The sequence below is a fragment of the Dysidea avara genome, chromosome 13 (genome assembly GCF_963678975.1).
Source record: "Dysidea avara chromosome 13, odDysAvar1.4, whole genome shotgun sequence".
Taxonomy (NCBI): domain Eukaryota; kingdom Metazoa; phylum Porifera; class Demospongiae; order Dictyoceratida; family Dysideidae; genus Dysidea; species Dysidea avara.
The window spans coordinates 15,793,728-15,812,776 of record NC_089284.1 but is presented as its reverse complement, the minus strand read 5'-3'; the positions used below and the strand labels follow the sequence as shown (position 1 = coordinate 15,812,776).

The following is a 19,049-nucleotide window of genomic DNA, read 5'->3' as shown; positions in this document are numbered from 1 at the left end:
ATTTTCACTCAACACCATTTACTTGTGATCTAGTCCATGCTGCAGAACAATAACAGGTGGAACTAGTAATCTGTTTTCCTCAGGCTAGGCTGCAGTTGAAAGAATGGTCCCAAGATGGAGTAAACAGAATTGGAACAAGTCAGTATCAGTATATAAATTTTGATGTACAGTGCAGTATTAAGTACCACATCCATCACATGAAATCCTATACCATCTAAAAACTTTACAGGAGCCCAATCAAAACGACATTGCTTGGGCAAGGGCACCTCTGCTTCCAGTACTGACTCTGGCCCATTGATAGCTTCTTTCTGGGCTGGTGGGAAATGTGAAATGACCTCAGAAAAGAAAGTCTCAACATTACCTTCATGTTTACTTCATCAGGCTCCTTATAAGGCAACCTGATGCAATACTGTAGATAACTGGCAAGGCCAAAGACACAACTATGAACTGTTAATGTCTGTAAATATCACAAGCATTGGCACAGAATAGAGTTGATAATAACATGTAGATTCCAGAGCTCAGTGCATACTTCATTTCAACTGGTTTACAAAGAAGTTCGCCTTGTAACCCCAAGAGTAAAACTAGTCCAAGTTTGGTATTTTAGAATATTTTCACTCTGTTGTCACAGGCAATTATAAATTAACTAACAGTTTTCCAAGGCAAGGTGTTGATAACAAAGATATAAGTTCTAGGCCTATCTTTTGTGGAACTGTCAGATTCATTAGTTCTTAAATCAGAAATGCTATTAGCCACTTAACAATATTATACACGCACACATGCACACGCTATCACACGAATCTAGTATACACACAGTCACAAGCATTACAATATGGATGTGTCAATCATGCATGCACACAAGTCGGTGACATATATAGTCAAACTAACTGTCATGTACAACAAGAGATTCTTGATAGTGAAAGTAGCCAGGATGTCTCCTTGCTGCACCTTTTCTGTTGTTTCTAAAATAATGTGTAAACAAAAATAAGCAAGTACGTACACTATGCACACACACACACACACACACACACACACACACACACACACACACACACACACACACACACACGCACACACACACACACACACACACACACCTTGCAGGGTTTGCAGTAATAAGATCATCAAGTGGTTGGTATTCATTAGATTTCTTGAAATATCTGACAAAACGATGAGTTGCTAGGTTGATACCAGCTAAGCAGCATAAGAATAGAGGAAGGACCAACAAAGCTATTGTTATTCCAGGAGCAACAGACTGCAACAAAGTATAAATGTTTATATTAGCAATAACTAACATTATGTTTAATAGTAGTCCATCAAAAAAGTTCAACACCTTGTCTTTGTAAGGTTGAGCCCACATGTGGATCATTGCGATAACAACTAAAGTTGTCTGTAGGTAAAACAACATGTTGTAATAGTTACTGTTACCTACAAATACAATTAACATAACCACTTGACGAAATATCAGATAATAAGCAGCAAACCAGCGATACTTGTCCTTGTAGCATCCTTGAAACTGATCCAGTAATGGTTTGATCTTGATGAAGTTAATTTTCCTATTTAACAATGGCTCCAACAATAACAACAATGGTAAACCAATCCCTACAACCAGTTCACAGATCACTGCCATAATACCATATATGGCATGATGACCATGGAAATATCTAATGTGTGGAGATACATATGTGTATACCTCATTAACACCAGTAAACTTGAGTGGTCTCAGTAACTGTAGTGAAGTGGATGCTAATGATGTGTAAGATAGTAATAGGAGAAGACAGATAACACGAATGATACATCGACTAACAAGTACTGTTATTCTCACTGAACATCTAGCTGCCAGTACAATTACCAATGTCAGTATTGAAACAGCAACAGCATGAGAGTAGTGGATAAACAACTGGTCTATTCCACTTAATCCTGTCACAAAACAAAGCTGCCCAAGAAATTCGGGAGTAAGGTTTGCAAAGCTTGACAAGATTCTAACAAGTTGAAATGTTTCATCAGAAATGTTTGTGTTAACACTCAACAAGATACCCACCATACTGTAGTAATAGATTATCCCATACACATATCCTGATGATATCTGAAAGTTGAAGTACACTAAACTAAACACACCAACTACCACTACAATCCAATACAAACAGGTCAACACTACCACTAACACTGTCATTCCAGTACTACAATGGTCTACACTGATACAGTCAGTAGAGTCATATGCTAGAGTGTAGTTTGAACTGCACTTTCCACAAGCAGTCCCTGACCTGTTTTTTTTGCACTGAGCATTAACTGTTTCTGGTAATTCAAAGTATCCTTGTCTGGTTTCCTTACGAATCCTACAATAATGGTTAGGACACAATGATGTAGTTGCAGGTATTCCTCCAATACTACCAAACCAGTAACCTCTTCTGATCTCATTGTAAGTGTCATAACACTCCACCACATCAAGATGGTAACAAACACAAGTCTGAGTCACTTTGCAGTACACATTTCCAGGATGTTTAAAACAAGGTACTAATTCTACTTTAAGTGTAGTACTTACCTTTGGGTGTGAGTATGAACTTAAATTTAAATTTAAAGTTACATTAATATTTGTTTCATTTGCTCCCATAAATTTAACACTAAGATTTGTGATATTGTCAATCAAAATATTTTTATCATTCAGTAGAGAGATGTTTACATTTGAACAATCAATGCATTCTATGTTAAACAGTGATGGTGCTGCTTTCTTTTCAAATAAGTCAAGAAGAACACCATTGAACTTCACCTCATGACCAAAAATATTGTTGTTTATGTAGTAAATGTTGTGATCAGAGTTAGATGATATATTAACACCATCATTGTTTGGGAAATATAATCTCAGTTCATGTGATGAAGTGACTATAGGAGATCCAGTACCATTGAGTGAAGTGTAGTTTACATTGCATGGAACAAATACATTGTTGTTGTTAATTATTTGATAATAGCTGAAGTGGCATGGCATAAACATCATAGAATGAGGATCACTCATGTTCACTATTTCTTCTAAATCACAGAACTTGGCAATATCAAAATATAGTGAATTACCAGCTAATCCAGCTGAATTGTTTGCAAATGTAACATTGGGAAGATCTGATTGTGTGGAAGAATATGCAAAAGCATTTCGACAAATTGATATCATGTCTATGTAAATCGCCCCTCCATTGTGTGAAACAAAATTATTCAGAAACCTAACAGTGGCTTGTTCATCAATCAGAATATAACTACCCTGGTCAAGATACACTGCAGCACCATAGTCAGCTGTGTTGTTCTCAAACAATACATTATCTATTAAATGAAGAATACCTGATGACACGTACATAGAACTACCAATATTGTTAGTAAAATTTGAATTATTTATTTGAATTTTAATCGCTGACAATGGTACTTGTGGAAAGTACAGTACACTATAACCAGCAACATTCCTGTCAAATGAGGTGTTAAAAATTTGGATGATGAGATTTTTTGGAGCAGATAGTTCTGTATAAACATACAGTGCTGCACCATGCCCAGAAGACTTATTATCAATAAACACACACTCTGTCATATGTAATAAGAAATTGACATCAGTCCCATCAAAAAGTCCGACAAATAGTGCACCTCCATTATGTCCTAAATATTCATTTGATGTAAAATTTACTCTAATCATGTTTACCTCAAAGTCTCCAACATATGATATCAAAACGACAACTGCATCTCTACCATCTACTAATGTTGTTGCTGCAACAATGTTGTTTGTGATGTTTACATTGGTGAATGTGACTGTTGTTGATGAACTGGCTTCAGAAAAAATAGCAATAGTTTCTACAGTTCCATCAAACTTTGATGGTTTACTGTCAGTAAAGCTTGAATCATTTATATAAATCACAACATTATCTCCAGTAACTTTACACCAAATACAACTACCAGCATTATTTCCACTAAACAGTGAAGACTCCACCACTAAAAATGACTCACTTTTATTGAAAGTAGAAAAAAAAGCAAAGCCTCTTCCATGAGAGCCATAACTATTATTAACCACATTGACTCCAACTAGTTGGATACACTTCAATATAAATACATCAATTTTAAACAGTGCATTTCCTCTGTTAAAAGAAAAATTGCTATTTGCGATCAAAACAGCAAGTGAATGACCAGAAAAATCAACATAAATACTGCTTCCATCAAAACTTTGTCCATGTTTACTGAAATATCCATTACCATAAAAATTGCTATCAGAAATAGTAACAGCTAAATTGTCGAAAGTTCCCGAATTTTCAATGCTCAAAGCACCCTCCCGCACTTCATACATAGCATTTGCTGTAAAATTGGTATGGTTGACTATAAGTACTCCAGTTAATCCTTGTAAAGAGACAGCTCGTATTTGAGAATGCTGAAAGGTACAGCAAAGCAGTTAAATATTACTAGTGATATTAAATGTCACTCCTGCAATATTTGTTCCATTAGGATCACCACACCTGTCCCATGTGATCCCCTTAATGACCACATTATCACATGACTCACAGTACACACCCCCACTATTGTTACACATGATGGTAACACCATTACCAGTTATTGTGATGTTGTTTAGATCACCTGATCCCATTTTGATGTTATCTTCTAGTGTAACTGATTCTGATGTAATGTTGATTACAGTGTTACTGGTCATATAGAATAAAGCAGTGGATAGTGAAGAACACACACATTCTCCATCAACACAACATGTAGTATTGTCACTACCACAAGTAGTGTTGATGGTGATCACTTCACTATAGGCAGGTTTACTGGTGAGCAAGGTGATCAAACTAATCCACAGCAGGATCACGATCATCATTCTGCACACATATAAATGATTACTTAAAGTATGACATTATTCGTAATTGAGTTTGTACATTAATTACAAGTATATACAGTAGCACCTATCAAGGCAACTTCTAGTGTGTCATGCTGGTAACCATACCAGCACATGTGTGTGTGTGTTGTGTGTGTGTGTGTATCAGGAAGAAACACAATAATCACATGTGCATAACTAGCTATGTAGCCCTGTGATTCCTCTCCAAGTTGACCATTTTTACACTGGAACTGCCCACCAGTTAGAGCAAGAAACACACTAAATACAAGCAAAATCACCCTGGTAATTCTTCAGATATAAGTATGTGACCAAAGTTTTGTTCATTTTTGAAAAACCCTAGAGTTTTCTTCTCCTTTCCATACTTGGAAAAAATTGCTAATACATATAAACTTGATCACCTTACAATCTGGTGTGCATAAAGTGTGCATAAAGGTTAACTTGTATATAAAGTTTGGTTCAGATTCAATAAACGTTCATAGAATTATTTATTTCTGTAAAAAAATATATTTTTTCATGGCTATACGTATATAGCAGAGTGGATTACTACAAAAATGGGCATTTTGTGCACTTTGCGATACAATTAACTCAAATAGTACTCCTAATGACATTTATTTTTTGATATAGTGCCAAGGAAGATTTGTATTTGGCAACTCATACAGTTGTTTTCACATTGAAAATTCATTATTTTTGTCTTTATCTCCCTGAGGCATTATTTTACACTGTTAAACCATGCTTTCAACTTAAAGGTGTTGTTCTAAGATCTAAGAAGCAATATGACTTTAGTTTAAAGTGAATAGCTTGCTCCACTGCAAAGTTATGTTACTCATAAAATTTGCTTTGTCCTTGGGGTGTAAATTACTATTCGTAGGATTTCATGGCTAAATATAACTTTGGTAATGAAATCACCTATTGACTTCAAATAAAAAATCAGGGTAATTCTTTCAGCAAGACCTTTAACTTGAAACCATTTTTTAATAGTGTAAAATAAATGCCTCAGGGAGATAAAGACAATAATGATGAATCTTCAATACAAAAATGGCTGCAAAAGTCACCAAAGGTCAAAACTGCAACGGCACTATATCAATAAATAAATGTAACAACAAGTACAATTTATGTGGAAAGTTCCATAATTGTATCACATACAATGCAACATTCGCACTATGCCATATGGCTTGAGTAGGCATCAAATTGCACACACACTAGTGTTGTTCCAGTTTTCAGTACTGGAACTAAAAGTAATTCCAGTACCAGCAATTTTATTTTAGTTCCAGTTCTACAACTAGAACTGGAACTGGAACAATAATTTTACTTTTCTCAATACTGGAACTGGAACTAGAACAATAATTAATTTTCCTAAATACTGGAACTAGAACTGGAACTAAAATGAAAATTTATCAAGTACTGGAACTAATACTGGAACTGAAATTGGTCATAATCATTTAGTTATTATCAATAAAAATAGCAAATACAATGCTCATTACACGACTACAGTTAGTGTGCTGATTAAAGCAAGAACTGATAAGTATTCAATGATGCAAAAGGTTATATAGCTAGAAGCACTGGGCTGAACTGGAGGACTGGACAACTGGACTCTTGCCTTATATAAATATTCAGGCTTGGAGAAACCATTACATTTTTAGAGTTAATTCTTTCTTGATTCTGAGGACAATTTAGGCTTTGAACTTCCATGCTTTTGAGATATTGAACTTGCTATAAAAGAAATGATATTGTTACACATGTGTAGAATATGCAAATGAACTTATCAACTTTGCCCACCTGCACTGCTTGTTCATTTTTCTAGGGTTGTTTACAAATAACAACTTGTGTTAATTCTTTGAGCAGGAATTGTTTGCTAGTCAATCTTGAAACACGTGCAAAATAGCTGTTAAAAATTGAAGTATTAATACTTCCATTTACAGTTAAACTCTTAGCTGTGTGTGTACGTCCACCATCTTCCTTGTTTTCAACATTTAATATACAGTAGTGACATGCACGATGCATCCTCTAACACAAGCTCTGGGCATTTGAGTAAGACAAATTAAGTAGCTGTCGATCTTGCTTTTCCATATACAAGCTGTAAGTTGACAGGTCCACCTACATGTATAATCTAAATTTAGTGCCACTGTGGAAAAAATACTGTAGTTACAACCAGTTTCCTAAATACTTGAAATAAAAAGAAAGGAACTTTTCTAGTCCATGGTCTATCTACTAGTCCTAGTCCAGTCCATGGCTTGTCCACTGGTTCAGTCCATGTGGTCTGTCCACTGGTCTAGTCCACAATCTAGTCCAGTGATTGTATACACCCAATGCAACACTGATTCAGAAGTGAAACCAATAATTCTCACTACCTAGGGTGTTTCTGTCATTCCGAAATGTGCTAGTTTAATGTTTGATAATTAACTTCAAATCATCCCTCATAATCAAAGCCTTGGAGCATCAATGTCTTGCATGTATAGTGAGTTTTGTAGTAGTTGCTCTGCCTAGATACATAACACAATCAAATCAAAACCCATAGTTTAGTGCACACTGTGCATTGTTTTAGAAATGGAGCACTAAACTAATTATGCAGAACTAAAAACAGAATTGTAATCTTAAAGGTTTTAGTTCTAGAACTAGAACTGGAACTGTAATTCTAAATGCTATGGTTTCAGAACTGGAACTGTAATTCTAAAGGTTATGGTTCCAGAACCGGAACTGGAGCTGTAATTCTAACAGTTGTAGTTCTAGAACTGGAACCAAAACTGTAATTCCAAAAGTTTATGATTCTAGAACTAGAACTGAAATAACAAGCTGGTACTGGAACAACACTAACACACACGCACGCACGCATGCACGCACACACACACACCACATATGCATAGGAATAACTTGAAAATTGGTGTGTAAGTACCATGATTTTCTGTGTGATGTGATGTGATGTCAAAGCTCACTAACTGTGAGAAGTCATGTGATGCAATGGACAGCTGTGCATGAATGAGTATACTGGGAGCAGAGAGTTGCAAAGAAGTTGCAGATTAACTCAACCAGAACTTTATAGAGCTGAAGTCTATGTATATATAAGCTTTTTGATTTATATCGTAGAACAATAAATTGTTCAATACACTGTGTGTGTTCTGGAGGTTCACATGACTCAACCAGGGACCTGCATGGGCTTCAAGGAAGAAATTCTACTGGGTTCCTACAACTTTAGAAGTCTATCAAGATCCTGATAAGTAGATTGCATTGTAGAGAAGCTATGGATGTCTGTATAGTCTGCAAGAAGGAAGTTACGGATGAAGACAAGGCTATGGCATGTGACCTTTGTGACAAAAGGGAACATGTGTGGGTTGTTTAAAGCGTAATGATAAGCTGAGTGATGAACTGTATAAGGCACTGGTTGGGTGTCGTTCTAAGAGTGTTGTATGTATGTTCACCTTGTCGAACGAAGAGCACAATTACAAGTCGGTTGCATGTTTCAGAGCTCAAATGTTCACATCAACAAGAAGTGAGACACAAAGAGTGGCTGGTCAGTGTGCTACGTGTTGATGAGCTCAATGCACTAGTACACGAGCTACATGAAGAGAAGAGAGCACTTAATACCAGTCTGAAAGGTGAGATAAAGGCCCTCATTTAAAAACTAGTGTCACTGCATCGAAGGGTCAAGACACCTGCTGAGATTGCAAAATAATTAGAACAGACTGAAGGTACAAGTGTAGTACCATAGGAGATACCCACCATAGTGATGGTAGAGGTTCTAGCAGTGATACATATGCAGTTCATCTCAACAGAGTGCTCAACTACCTGGTAGACAGAACAGGAAGTGTGACCCTCATATATGCATTCTCCTAGGTTTTGTTTCTTACTAGCAGAGTTGACAAAATCAGCAGCAAACAAGGTGACAATGACTTTGAGATAATGCTGTTAAATTTTACTGAAACAACCAATGATGAACATGCTTGGTGGATTTCATGGTTTCTAACTGGTCCTGCCAAAGCGACTTGGCAATGTACCATCAAGGAAGGGGACAAGGCTTTCTTGGTCAAAGATAGTGGAGATCTATCATGGATAGTACAGTGTTCATCTTGACCCAAGCACAGCTTATCAGAGGTGACAAGAGCTTCAATATAGTCAATTTGGGTCAGTCCAAGGTCTGCTGGATGCAATGCGCAATTAGCAGCGATTGGTGCCTCGTAAGTCTAACTGATGAGACCCTGGAATCTATTTTGTAGAATAAGGTTCCACTGGAACTCAAGAAAGAATTGGGGGACATTCCTGATGGTTCTGTGCTACAGAGACTGCTGTGTGCAAAGATGTGAAAACTTGTAGTATGTATCTCACTAGGAGTAAATGCAATTGCAGTGTGTGGGTAGAAGTAACAAGAGCACCATAGACATAAAAAATTTGTATATCACCCTTCAGCTATGAAACTTTTCTCCATTCTGCATACGATTAGCTTTGCCAAACTGCCTATACCTATGAAAGTTTTCCTCTGAATCTTGCAATCTATGAAAGATTTCTACCTTGAAAATTTTTTACATATATACATTGGGCTATTTGTAGTCGGTGGTTGTTCATTTGTTATACCATACCTGCATGGCATTCTTCTTATCTTCAGTCACTTGATGATGCCATATTTGCCAGGTTTTCATTCCCACCATAACAGGTCACTCATGACTAGCTTTTCTCTCATTGGGGTGGGTGGTCCTGAACATGCAATCTTCCATCTATGGTGGTAAGTTTGCGCAATATCTGTGAGCTTCTGTGAAACTTCATTTCTAGAATTCTTCTGCTGATCAACTAAACAGGAAATCTTTGATTTGAAGGTCAAAGGCTGAAGTCTGTTTTTGTCAATGTGCGAGAATTTTGAGCCATCTCAGTGACTTTGTTTTGATTAAGGGGACCTCTAGTGCTCTTCGTTTGCAAGAGCACAGATTCACTTTGCAGCTTAAGTCAGTTTTCCAGGATGCTCTTGCCGTATGCTATGGTTGGTTAGAGCACTATCACTTTATGCTTGTGGATCTCTTTTTTCTGTGGATCATGAGCTCTCTTATCCGAAAGGTGGTCTAAGACACAATAATATCAGGGGCCTGACTATTTCTATGTTGACTGCAGTTTGTTCTCAGGATGTTTGCTGAACCAGATTCCTTGCTTTATGTCTAGAACTGTGAAGAATAGCTATGTAATGTACTAGGTAGAACATGTGCGTATTGCATGCTTGTAGCTAATCTAGTGTGTATCACGTGCAGTATTAGTACAGTGCATGTATCAGTCATGAACGTGGTGATCCTGCCAAGTCACTGCTACTTTAGAACCTGAACTATTATGCCTCTATGACAACTCAGCTACTAGAGGTCTGGCTCATGACTGAAGCTACTATCTACAAGCATAAGAAAAATTAGGAATGTTAAACTAGAGTAGAATCCATAATTGAAATGCACAGTAGGGATATTCACTTCCTTTTGTGTTACAGTAATTGGTTGTCATAATATACCAACTCAAGCTTGTTCCAGTACTTTTTATTGGTGCGCTATATTCTTGTTGATCCCTACTCTAGTTTAAAATTCCTAATTTTTTCTTATACTTGCTTCTGTTCTTTTTATAGAACTGGTAATCAATCTATGTAACTAGTATTCATAAAGATTTGATGTAGTTATGGGAGTCAATCAAAGAAGATGCTATCAATTTTTTTGTTGAACATAAACTGTAATTTTGCACAAAGATTGGTGTACTGATATTCTACAACAATTGATTTAATTGATTGATTTATATGTCTTATATGGTTTAAGGCAAGTGTACAGGAAACAAATAAGCGACCTAGATGCAGAGGTACCAAGCTTTAAAGCAGCTGGAGCCCTGGCAAGGCAAACACACACACATCAATTATTACATTAAATTAATTAGATCTGACAGATCCCACAGATCTGAGGAGCGAGCACTGAAAATTCTGTCAGCATGAGCAGGATATTGCAATTCTGGCAGCTTGATATCAAACAAGCATTCAATGGTTACTTGCATGCACGAGATAGCGTCACAGGTGTAAAGTGCCCTGAGCAACCAATCTCAATTGTAACAAGCTGGGCATACAGGCCACAGTACATCAGTGCTCATAGAATGAAATAGCTTAGTACAAAAAATTTACACAGCAAAGCAGCGCAAAACCGTGCCAACTAATTAGCACATCTCTGTCTACTTTGCTAAGAATGAGTTCTTATCTACCCTGGCATAGATTCTTACTAATCTATGACCCCGGTGTCATCTGGAACAGTTCATTGAACTAACTAATCAGTACGTGCCTAAGAAAGAGTTTTTGATGCGTGTATTGTACTGCAATTGGTGAAAAGGCACATCTCAGGATGAAACAACGTCAAACAGCAAGCCCGTAGCTATATCCATTGTCGAGTTATGCTTGGCTGAAGGCATCAGTTAGTCAGAATAAAATTCTGTTAGATAGAAATTTTTAAAATTCCATAGAAACATTTTGGAAGGGTTTAGGGTTGATCTGAAGACATTTTTTTGGGCTTGACTGTGCCTAACCAATACCACCAAGTTGTCATGAAGGGAATTGAGGCTGGTTTTAGGGTGATATGTTTGGCTGGAAAAGCCCAGTTCTGCATGATCCCTACTATACAGTACTACCGTACTGTATGATTTTCTATACATGTCTGGCTTCTCGCTTGTCCACAAAGTGCGGGGACAGTTTTTATATATTTATTTATTGATTATCAGCTTTATCAGTTAGGCACTGTAGGGAAAATATTCCATTATGATGGGCTGGCTTTTTGTTGCCTCTTATACTGCTCTGCCATTGCCTGTATTTGCGGCGTTCGGTGGTCATCTAGTTACTTTGACAGAGCTCCAAGGGTGGAGTTCCCATTTGATGGTGAACTGATGTATTTGTTAATTTAGTATTGGCATTACAATTTTTTGTGATAAATAAAATACAAGCCCACCCAAAAGACATTTCAGAAATTTGCTTTACATTTGTTCTGCAGCAAAATGACAGCTGTTACAGGCATGTCCAATACATTTGCATTGGAAAAACTATTAAACATGGAACTAATTATTGTGTACAGCCTACTTCGAGTCCGATTTAGCGACTTTCAAGGTGTGATATGTGTAGAGCAACTCCTGTGAGTCTAATAATGCTACAAGAAGCCCAATTTGGCTCGTCAAAATGGCCTAAACCAATGTATATTTCTCCATACATTTTGTACTGGGCATTTCAGGTCCATGTATTATATGGCATAATAACCTGTAACACATGATAGATACATCAGATTCCTTAGAAAGAGAAGTGAATAGTGATTTAAATGAACTACAGTAGAAGGGAGTCAGAGGAAATATAACCTAAGGTTGAAAATCACTTTTTTGCTCTATGGCAAAATGAATGACAGATATTTGGAAGGAAATGCTCCAGTGGCATTCCGACATCTAGGGCCGCCCAGAGAAATTAAGGGGCCAGGGAAAAGAGTTAAAGTGGGGCCCCAAGGGCAAGGAGGGTTCCACTCTGAATGCACAACTTCAGCCTAGCTGTAAGTAGTGTTGTTCCAGTATCAGCTAGTCATTACAGTTCTAGTTCCAGTTTTGGAACCATAATCTTTAAAATTACAGTTCCAGTTCTAGTTCTGGAAACATAACCTTTAGAATTACAGTTCCAGTTCTAGTTCTGGAAGCATAACCTTTAGAATTACAGTTCTAGTTCCAGTTCTGGAACCAAACCTTTAGAATTAGAGTTCTAGTTCCAGTTTAGGAACCATGCATTTAGAATTACAATTTCTAGAAAACAATTATTTTAACTCAAGTATTACCAAAAGCCCATAATGAATTATGGACACTCACTATTATTAGTAATATATGCTAGTCTTGCCAGGTTTAATTGTTTTATGTATGTATAATAGCCAATACTGTAGTTATCAGCATTATCACACCTGCAAACAACTAACACTAACACTATAATAGGTTGGTACTAAAAGACCTGTAGCTAATTATCAAACACTGAACCAGACATCACAATGTGACTGAGCCGGCATTGCATTTGACATTCTCTTCTAATAATATAGCTAATCAGTTGTTTCAAGCAGTGTTTTAGCACATGCATAGATGGTTGTAATACATACAGGCTTTTATGAAGTTATAGTTTGTGTGACTGGATTTGTGAAAAGGTACCTTTTCCACACATTTTACATATCAGCAAACAAAACATTACAACTTTTGACTCCTTGCACCAATCATATTAAGAGTCGTATATCTATGCACCAATTAAGCTTATTTTTATAAAACTATAACCAGATGTATATCAAACTATAACCAGATGTATAACCACATGCTGTGGCTTTTCTCATGGATAGTTATATGCCGTGATAAAGAAGTTATGAAGTTTCAAAGTTCAAAAATGGGTCAAAATTTGTGTGTGAAAAAGATACCTTTTTGTAAATCTGGTCACATATACTACATTACGTCAGCTGATAAAAGTCTAGTCTTGTAAAGAGCATAAAATCTCATTGGCAAAAACTGTATGGTTATCACCAATTCCAGTTCCAGTATTAGTTCCAGTATTTGATGAAACTTCTTTATAGTTTAGTTCTAGTTCCAGTTTTGAGGAAGGCAAAATTATAGTTCTAGTTCCAGTTCCAGTCTTAAGGAAAGCAAAATATGCAACTACAGTCTGGAACCCTCATTTAACAACTGACAAGATCGCTTTAGAAAAAGTTCAGAGGCGTGCTGCATGATATGTCAAAGGTATATACTCCTATCATGCTAGTGTAACACAGATGGTTAATGAACTTAAGTGGGAATCACTAGAGTCTCGAAGAGAACAGCTCTCCTTAACTATGCTATACAACATTCTTAAACAAAATGTCTATTTACCACCTGAATACATACCTGAGTTTCATCTACAGACATCACAGTACCAGCTACAGACCAGATCATGCCATATGTTCAGACTCATCGAACCATTTTGTAACACTGACACCTACAAATACTCCTTTATACCATTAACATCAAGGCAATGGAACGTACTACCTCGCTACATCTTTGAAGCGGAAAACACTGACATATTCAAATCTCTGCTACGTAACTATTATTTTGCAATCAATAGCTAACATTATTTATTATATTATATCTGTGTATATTCTTCTGTTTGTGAAGTTTTCACAGCAAAATTAAATAATAATAATAAAATTATTGTTCCAGTTCTAGAACTGGAACTGGAATAAAAAGGGCTGGAACTAGAATTATTTTAGTTCCAGTACTGAGAACTGGAACAACACTAACTGTAAGCTGAAGACCAAAGAAGAAGAAAAAGAAAGAAAAAAAAAAAAGGTCATTACATATTTATTATACTGATAATGACAATAGCTGCCCTCACCAGCTGTATCTCCTTATTTATAAGCTTGTTACACTACTCTGAAGAATACTGTGACTGCTCTATTAGAGTATCAAGATCTGACTGACTGCTCGCCCTTGATGGGGGGCCCTTTCAGGCTGGGGCCCGGGGAAAATGCCCCAGTTGCCCCCCCCTGTGGGCGGCCCTGCCGACATCTTGACACCCATTACCTCCTTTTTATTATATTATATTGGGTACTGTGCAGGAATCATGTGTGATTATAATGTACAGTTGTAATTGTAAAAGTGTCTAAATCATTACAAACTCAGTGTACGTATGTGGGAGCGTTAACAGTGTTCTGGGGTAGATTGTTCCACACTGAGTTTAATCACTGAAGGGAAAAAGGAAAAATTAAAACTGTCTAGTATAGTATTTAGTTGATTAAAATATCCACTTCGTAGAAAGGAGGGAATGGGAGTTAAACAATCATCTGGAATATCAACTAAATGATGGATGATTTCATACAGTATTTGCAATTTGAATTTGTTATTCTGCTCTGCAGGGTAAGATCAGTCAACATTTTCCCTTACTACATTAGTGATTATGAAATCACTCTGCAGGTTGGTTTGTGAAATTTACAGTGTTATTTGCAAATATTTCCTTTTTCAGTTTGAATGTCTTCAAGCATAGTCTACATTTTAAAGTAATGACCCCAACTCTATACCTACGTATGCGGGGGTTCGCAACTCTGAAAAATCCTTCAAATCTTTGCAATTTGGCAAGATTTCAAGCAATAGCTATATGGCAAGGTTTCAGAGCATTTGAAATCTTACATATGCGGATTAGTAGTATACGGAAATACGCGGAATCCTTTGTCGAGTTCTCTGTGGAAAAACTTGTGGTGATGCTAGACGTAGCATACGTGACGCTGCAAATACGGAAGTATATACAGGAAATATACGGATCTTTACAACAATTTTCAGAGATTTCAGATTTCAAAATCAGAGATTTCAACAAGATTTCAAAGAGGGCTGTACGAGATTTTAAGCCGGGAGTTGCGGACCCCTCGTACGTACGAACATAGATTATCGAGATGGTACGAAGGATAACGCTCAGTAGTAGCTTATATAGTTAGTTAGTTATCTCATCTACTCGAGTAGCCTATCTGTTTATGCATTTGGTTTATGTCACTTACGCAAGAGATGATCCCGATTCACCCTCGTCACTCCAGCAATCAAGTCAGTCAGTGTACATGTAAGTCACCTGATGAGCCTCCCACAGAGTAATCACTTAGTGACCTTGCAGAAACCATACTCATGACTTCCGGACGTAGGGTCATTGTCGAGTAGACCTATCCTAATAGAACAGTCAGCAGACAACAACCTTCGATTATGGTAATGAGTTATGCAGGTGTGCATTTATTAGACTATGGTTAAATTTGAAGTCGAGTTTGTGGCTATACAAGCACGAGGTTACTTTAAGATGTTGAAAAAATGACAGGTGGTAATGCGTTAAAGTTAACTGTGGCCATATTGAAGCCTGATCTGGTTGCAAGACCGCGTGATTTGCAGGTTTAAAAGTGGTAACATTCTAAATACTTGCACGCGTACCATGAATTATACAGCTAGTGGAGCAGCGTATATTGAAGGAAGGTTTCTAGACTTTCTACATTGTTAGGAGGAAGTTGGTGCACTTAAGACGGCATGAAACAGAAGCATTTTACAACGAACATCGTGGTAAGAGTTGTGTTCACCCCAGTTTTAATGCACTGAGCCCCTACTCTGCCCCCCAGTATGGATAGAGTGGGCAGATTTGACAATTCCATTAAGCAAATTCCCCACTAGAAGTCCGCAGGTGGAATGCTGCCACTACCAGTAAATTAATATGAAACAATCGCTATTAGGTACAAATTTCCTCACATGCGCTGCAGTGCTCACACCAGGGGGTATATTTTGTTAGTACCCCTCCCGTAGTTTAGCTTGTACTGGGGGTTATGAATGATGGTCCATTACCTATAATATTGTTGAGATCTGTGTACATGCATAAGGGCATTCATCATGAACTCAAGGAGGTTGGTCATGGGCAGCCATCCATCTTATGATATAAAAAAATATTTACCAACAACCTGGGACTTGTAGACTATCTAGATCTGACAATCCAATTAGAATTTTTTTAAATACTTAGAAATCTGATTAGAAAGACAGAAGGGACACAATGCAGTGATAGAAATAACAGTCTGTCTTGGCAACTGCTAACCTTTTCAGCATAAAACCTATGGACAAGTAGAGGTGTACCGATAATTGGATCAGCTAAAATATTGGCCACCGATATGGTAATTTTTACCAATATCGGTATCGGTACAGAACAGTAGGAGGACCGATATCGCTACCGATATTTATACATTAGCAATAGTTTGTACATAAACGAATTATGTATTGGTTTTCTACGTTATCCGTGTGGCTGTTTAGTGCCAGTGGCTTATTGTTCACCCTACCAACAAGTGTCACGCTATGAGAAGCCACATAATCACACGCGGTTCTAGTGTTTGTTGCTGAAAAGCTTATCGCAGAAGCAGTTGTACCTTTGTAATAAAAGAAAAGTTACAGGATAACCAAGAAAACCTACTGTACCAGCCTTTGCACAAGCCAATAAAATGCAGAGTAATGCAGAAATATCCGTTTAAGGCTTCATGGGAGTATACATAAGGCCAACAATTGTAAATTGCTTGTTTCCCGTCCTAGTCAGGCAAAAAGTACCATGCGGGCGGTTATTATTAATTATATTGTTAAAATCTATTATTTAATATCTAGGATATTAAAGGGAAGCCATGAACTCCGAATTGCCTTTTCTCTCAGATTTAGCAGAGATGTAAGATTTGTTGTGATTTCACTGGGATTCATCAAGATTCAAATTTCATAGAAGGTTAGATTCAAAGCGTTGCAGACTCCTCATTTTCTCTGAGCATGCATGCAGCCACCAAATCTTGAAGGCTTTTATCTAGTAGAGTTTGCTGGCTGGGTGTATCATGCTCGTGGTAATAACACTAATTTAGCCATCAACTGCAACAGTACGAATTTTCCATATGTTCCACACATGTAGTAACAGACTGTCAGATGAGTGGGACTCATATAGCTGTTCATTGATGTATCTCGTTCACCAATGGCTACTTGAAGAGATCTGCTGTTTTGTAATTCTAGAATGGATTCAAACTACGTAGTTATCCATGCTTTTTGGCACTAAACAACATCAGAAACTCACTACCTTTCCAATAATACACCATGTGCTCACACTAGTACTTATAAACGAAAATAATTAGATCAGGTCACTATCCAATGCAATAATGAATTTGTATGTGGCTCTAAAATTATCATGCGGGAAGGTGACAGGAAACAAGGAATCTACAATATTGGTGGCCTAAAATGTTTGTGGTACCTAATTGTCTAGATTGCACAAATCCACAGGCATAGAGTGAGCAATGAATATATGCACATGTGATTGTAGAGTGGGTAATGTATTAGCCTTAGATGTGATGAACTTCATTGCTGAGTACAATGTGAGTGACTGTTCCTGCTTAATCAATCCTGCTATAGAATGGTTATTGTTCTTGAGGATTTAGTCAGTCAAATATACAAATATTGTAGAAAGTACATTTGGGCTGTAACCAACTAACAGTGGAACCTCTATAGACACTGTGGAACCAACTGAAAATTTTATTGTTGTTCGAAGGTTGTCCTTTTCAGAGATAAAATTGTATTGATAGAGGTCTATATGAACCTTAAAAAGTGTCCTTTATATTGTTAGTGTCCTTGCACTGCAGAGCAGGGGGGGTCAAAGGGGGCTCTTGATCCCCTCCAAAAATTTTTAGTATACCAAGATCGAGTTACTCTAATAGAGCAATCACTCTAATAAAGCAGTCACAGTATTAGGGCAGTGTGTAACAAGCTATGTAAGGATTTGTATGTACTTTATCATTTGTATGTACTTTATCATTTTTATGTACTTTATCAACTATAAATGTGTAGTTGTTGAGGTATACAGCTATTGTCATCTGGTTGTAACTTTTTTTTTGGTCTCACCTTACCAAACCAGCCAATGTAGTGCCTCAGTTTCATTGTGACCCCACCTTTCCATAAGTCTGGATCCGCCCCTGCTGCAGAGGGCCCAAGAGAGGTTCTATGAATACTGAATGCAATCTATACAAGAATTATTTTTACAATGAAATTTCAACTACTATAGGTACCCAACTCTGAAGCTGATACAGTAGACAGTCAACAGGTAGTACCATTGCTGGCAAGAAATCTCCAGTTTGAAGGGAAAACACTTAAAAACTTTGACATTAGATTAAATTTATAATTCTCAATGTATTTATATGTTTATTAAAATGTGATAATTATGATAATACTATCAGATGGACATAATATATCACCTATCATAAATAAAATAACAAGTTTGCTTATTGAGATAATAGTAAATCTTTGTAATCTATTGTAAACCACAGTCAGATGGAAAACTTGTGGAAAGGTCTGGTATCAAACAATTGCAAGTTGGAAAAGTGATAAAATTTCTGGCTTAACAACCACTATTTGACTTTATATGTTTTCAAAATGAAGAGTCCTATATTGTCACATCATTTTCAAGGTAATATCGTTTATCGAGCTATGACACACTTTCACTCAACACCATTTATTTGTGATCTAGTCCATGCTGCAGAACAATAACAGGTGGAACTAGTAATCTGTTTTCCTCAGGCTAGGCTGTAGTTGAAAGAATGGTCCCAAGATGGAGTAAACAGAGTTGGTACAAGTCAGTATCAGTATATAAATTTTGATGTACAGTGCAGTATTAAGTACCACATCCATCACATGAAATCCTATACCATCTAAAAACTTTACAGGA

At 37.0% G+C, this 19,049-nt stretch overlaps 1 protein-coding gene and 1 long non-coding RNA gene across 2 annotated transcripts; one reads left to right on the top strand and one right to left on the bottom strand.

The window, feature by feature from the left end:
- Window positions 1-813: 813 nt before the first annotated feature.
- Window positions 814-15,513, bottom strand: LOC136242099 (uncharacterized). Its single transcript, XM_066033486.1, has 3 exons — window positions 15,349-15,513; window positions 1,095-4,829; window positions 814-959 (listed from the first exon to the last, which is right to left on the bottom strand). Exons 2-3 carry the CDS (start codon window positions 4,304-4,306, stop codon window positions 881-883), a joined length of 3,291 nt encoding a protein of 1,096 aa, XP_065889558.1. The 5' UTR covers window positions 4,307-4,829; window positions 15,349-15,513; the 3' UTR covers window positions 814-880.
- On the top strand, window positions 15,295-18,561 carry LOC136242100 (uncharacterized). Its single transcript, XR_010694475.1, has 3 exons — window positions 15,295-15,407; window positions 15,459-15,889; window positions 18,390-18,561. It is a non-coding gene; the product is annotated as an uncharacterized lncRNA (long non-coding RNA).
- Window positions 18,562-19,049: the final 488 nt, after the last annotated feature.

Bases quoted from the DNA above. Each gene is read 5' to 3' on its own strand.
- LOC136242099 (XM_066033486.1), bottom strand. From the start codon at position 4,306: ATGTATGAAGTGCGGGAGGGTGCTTTGAGCATTGAAAATTCGGGAACT. The intron at 960-1,094 runs GTGTGTGTGTGT...ACATTATTTTAG, and splicing joins ATTACTGCAAACCCTGCAAG to AAACAACAGAAAAGGTGCAG.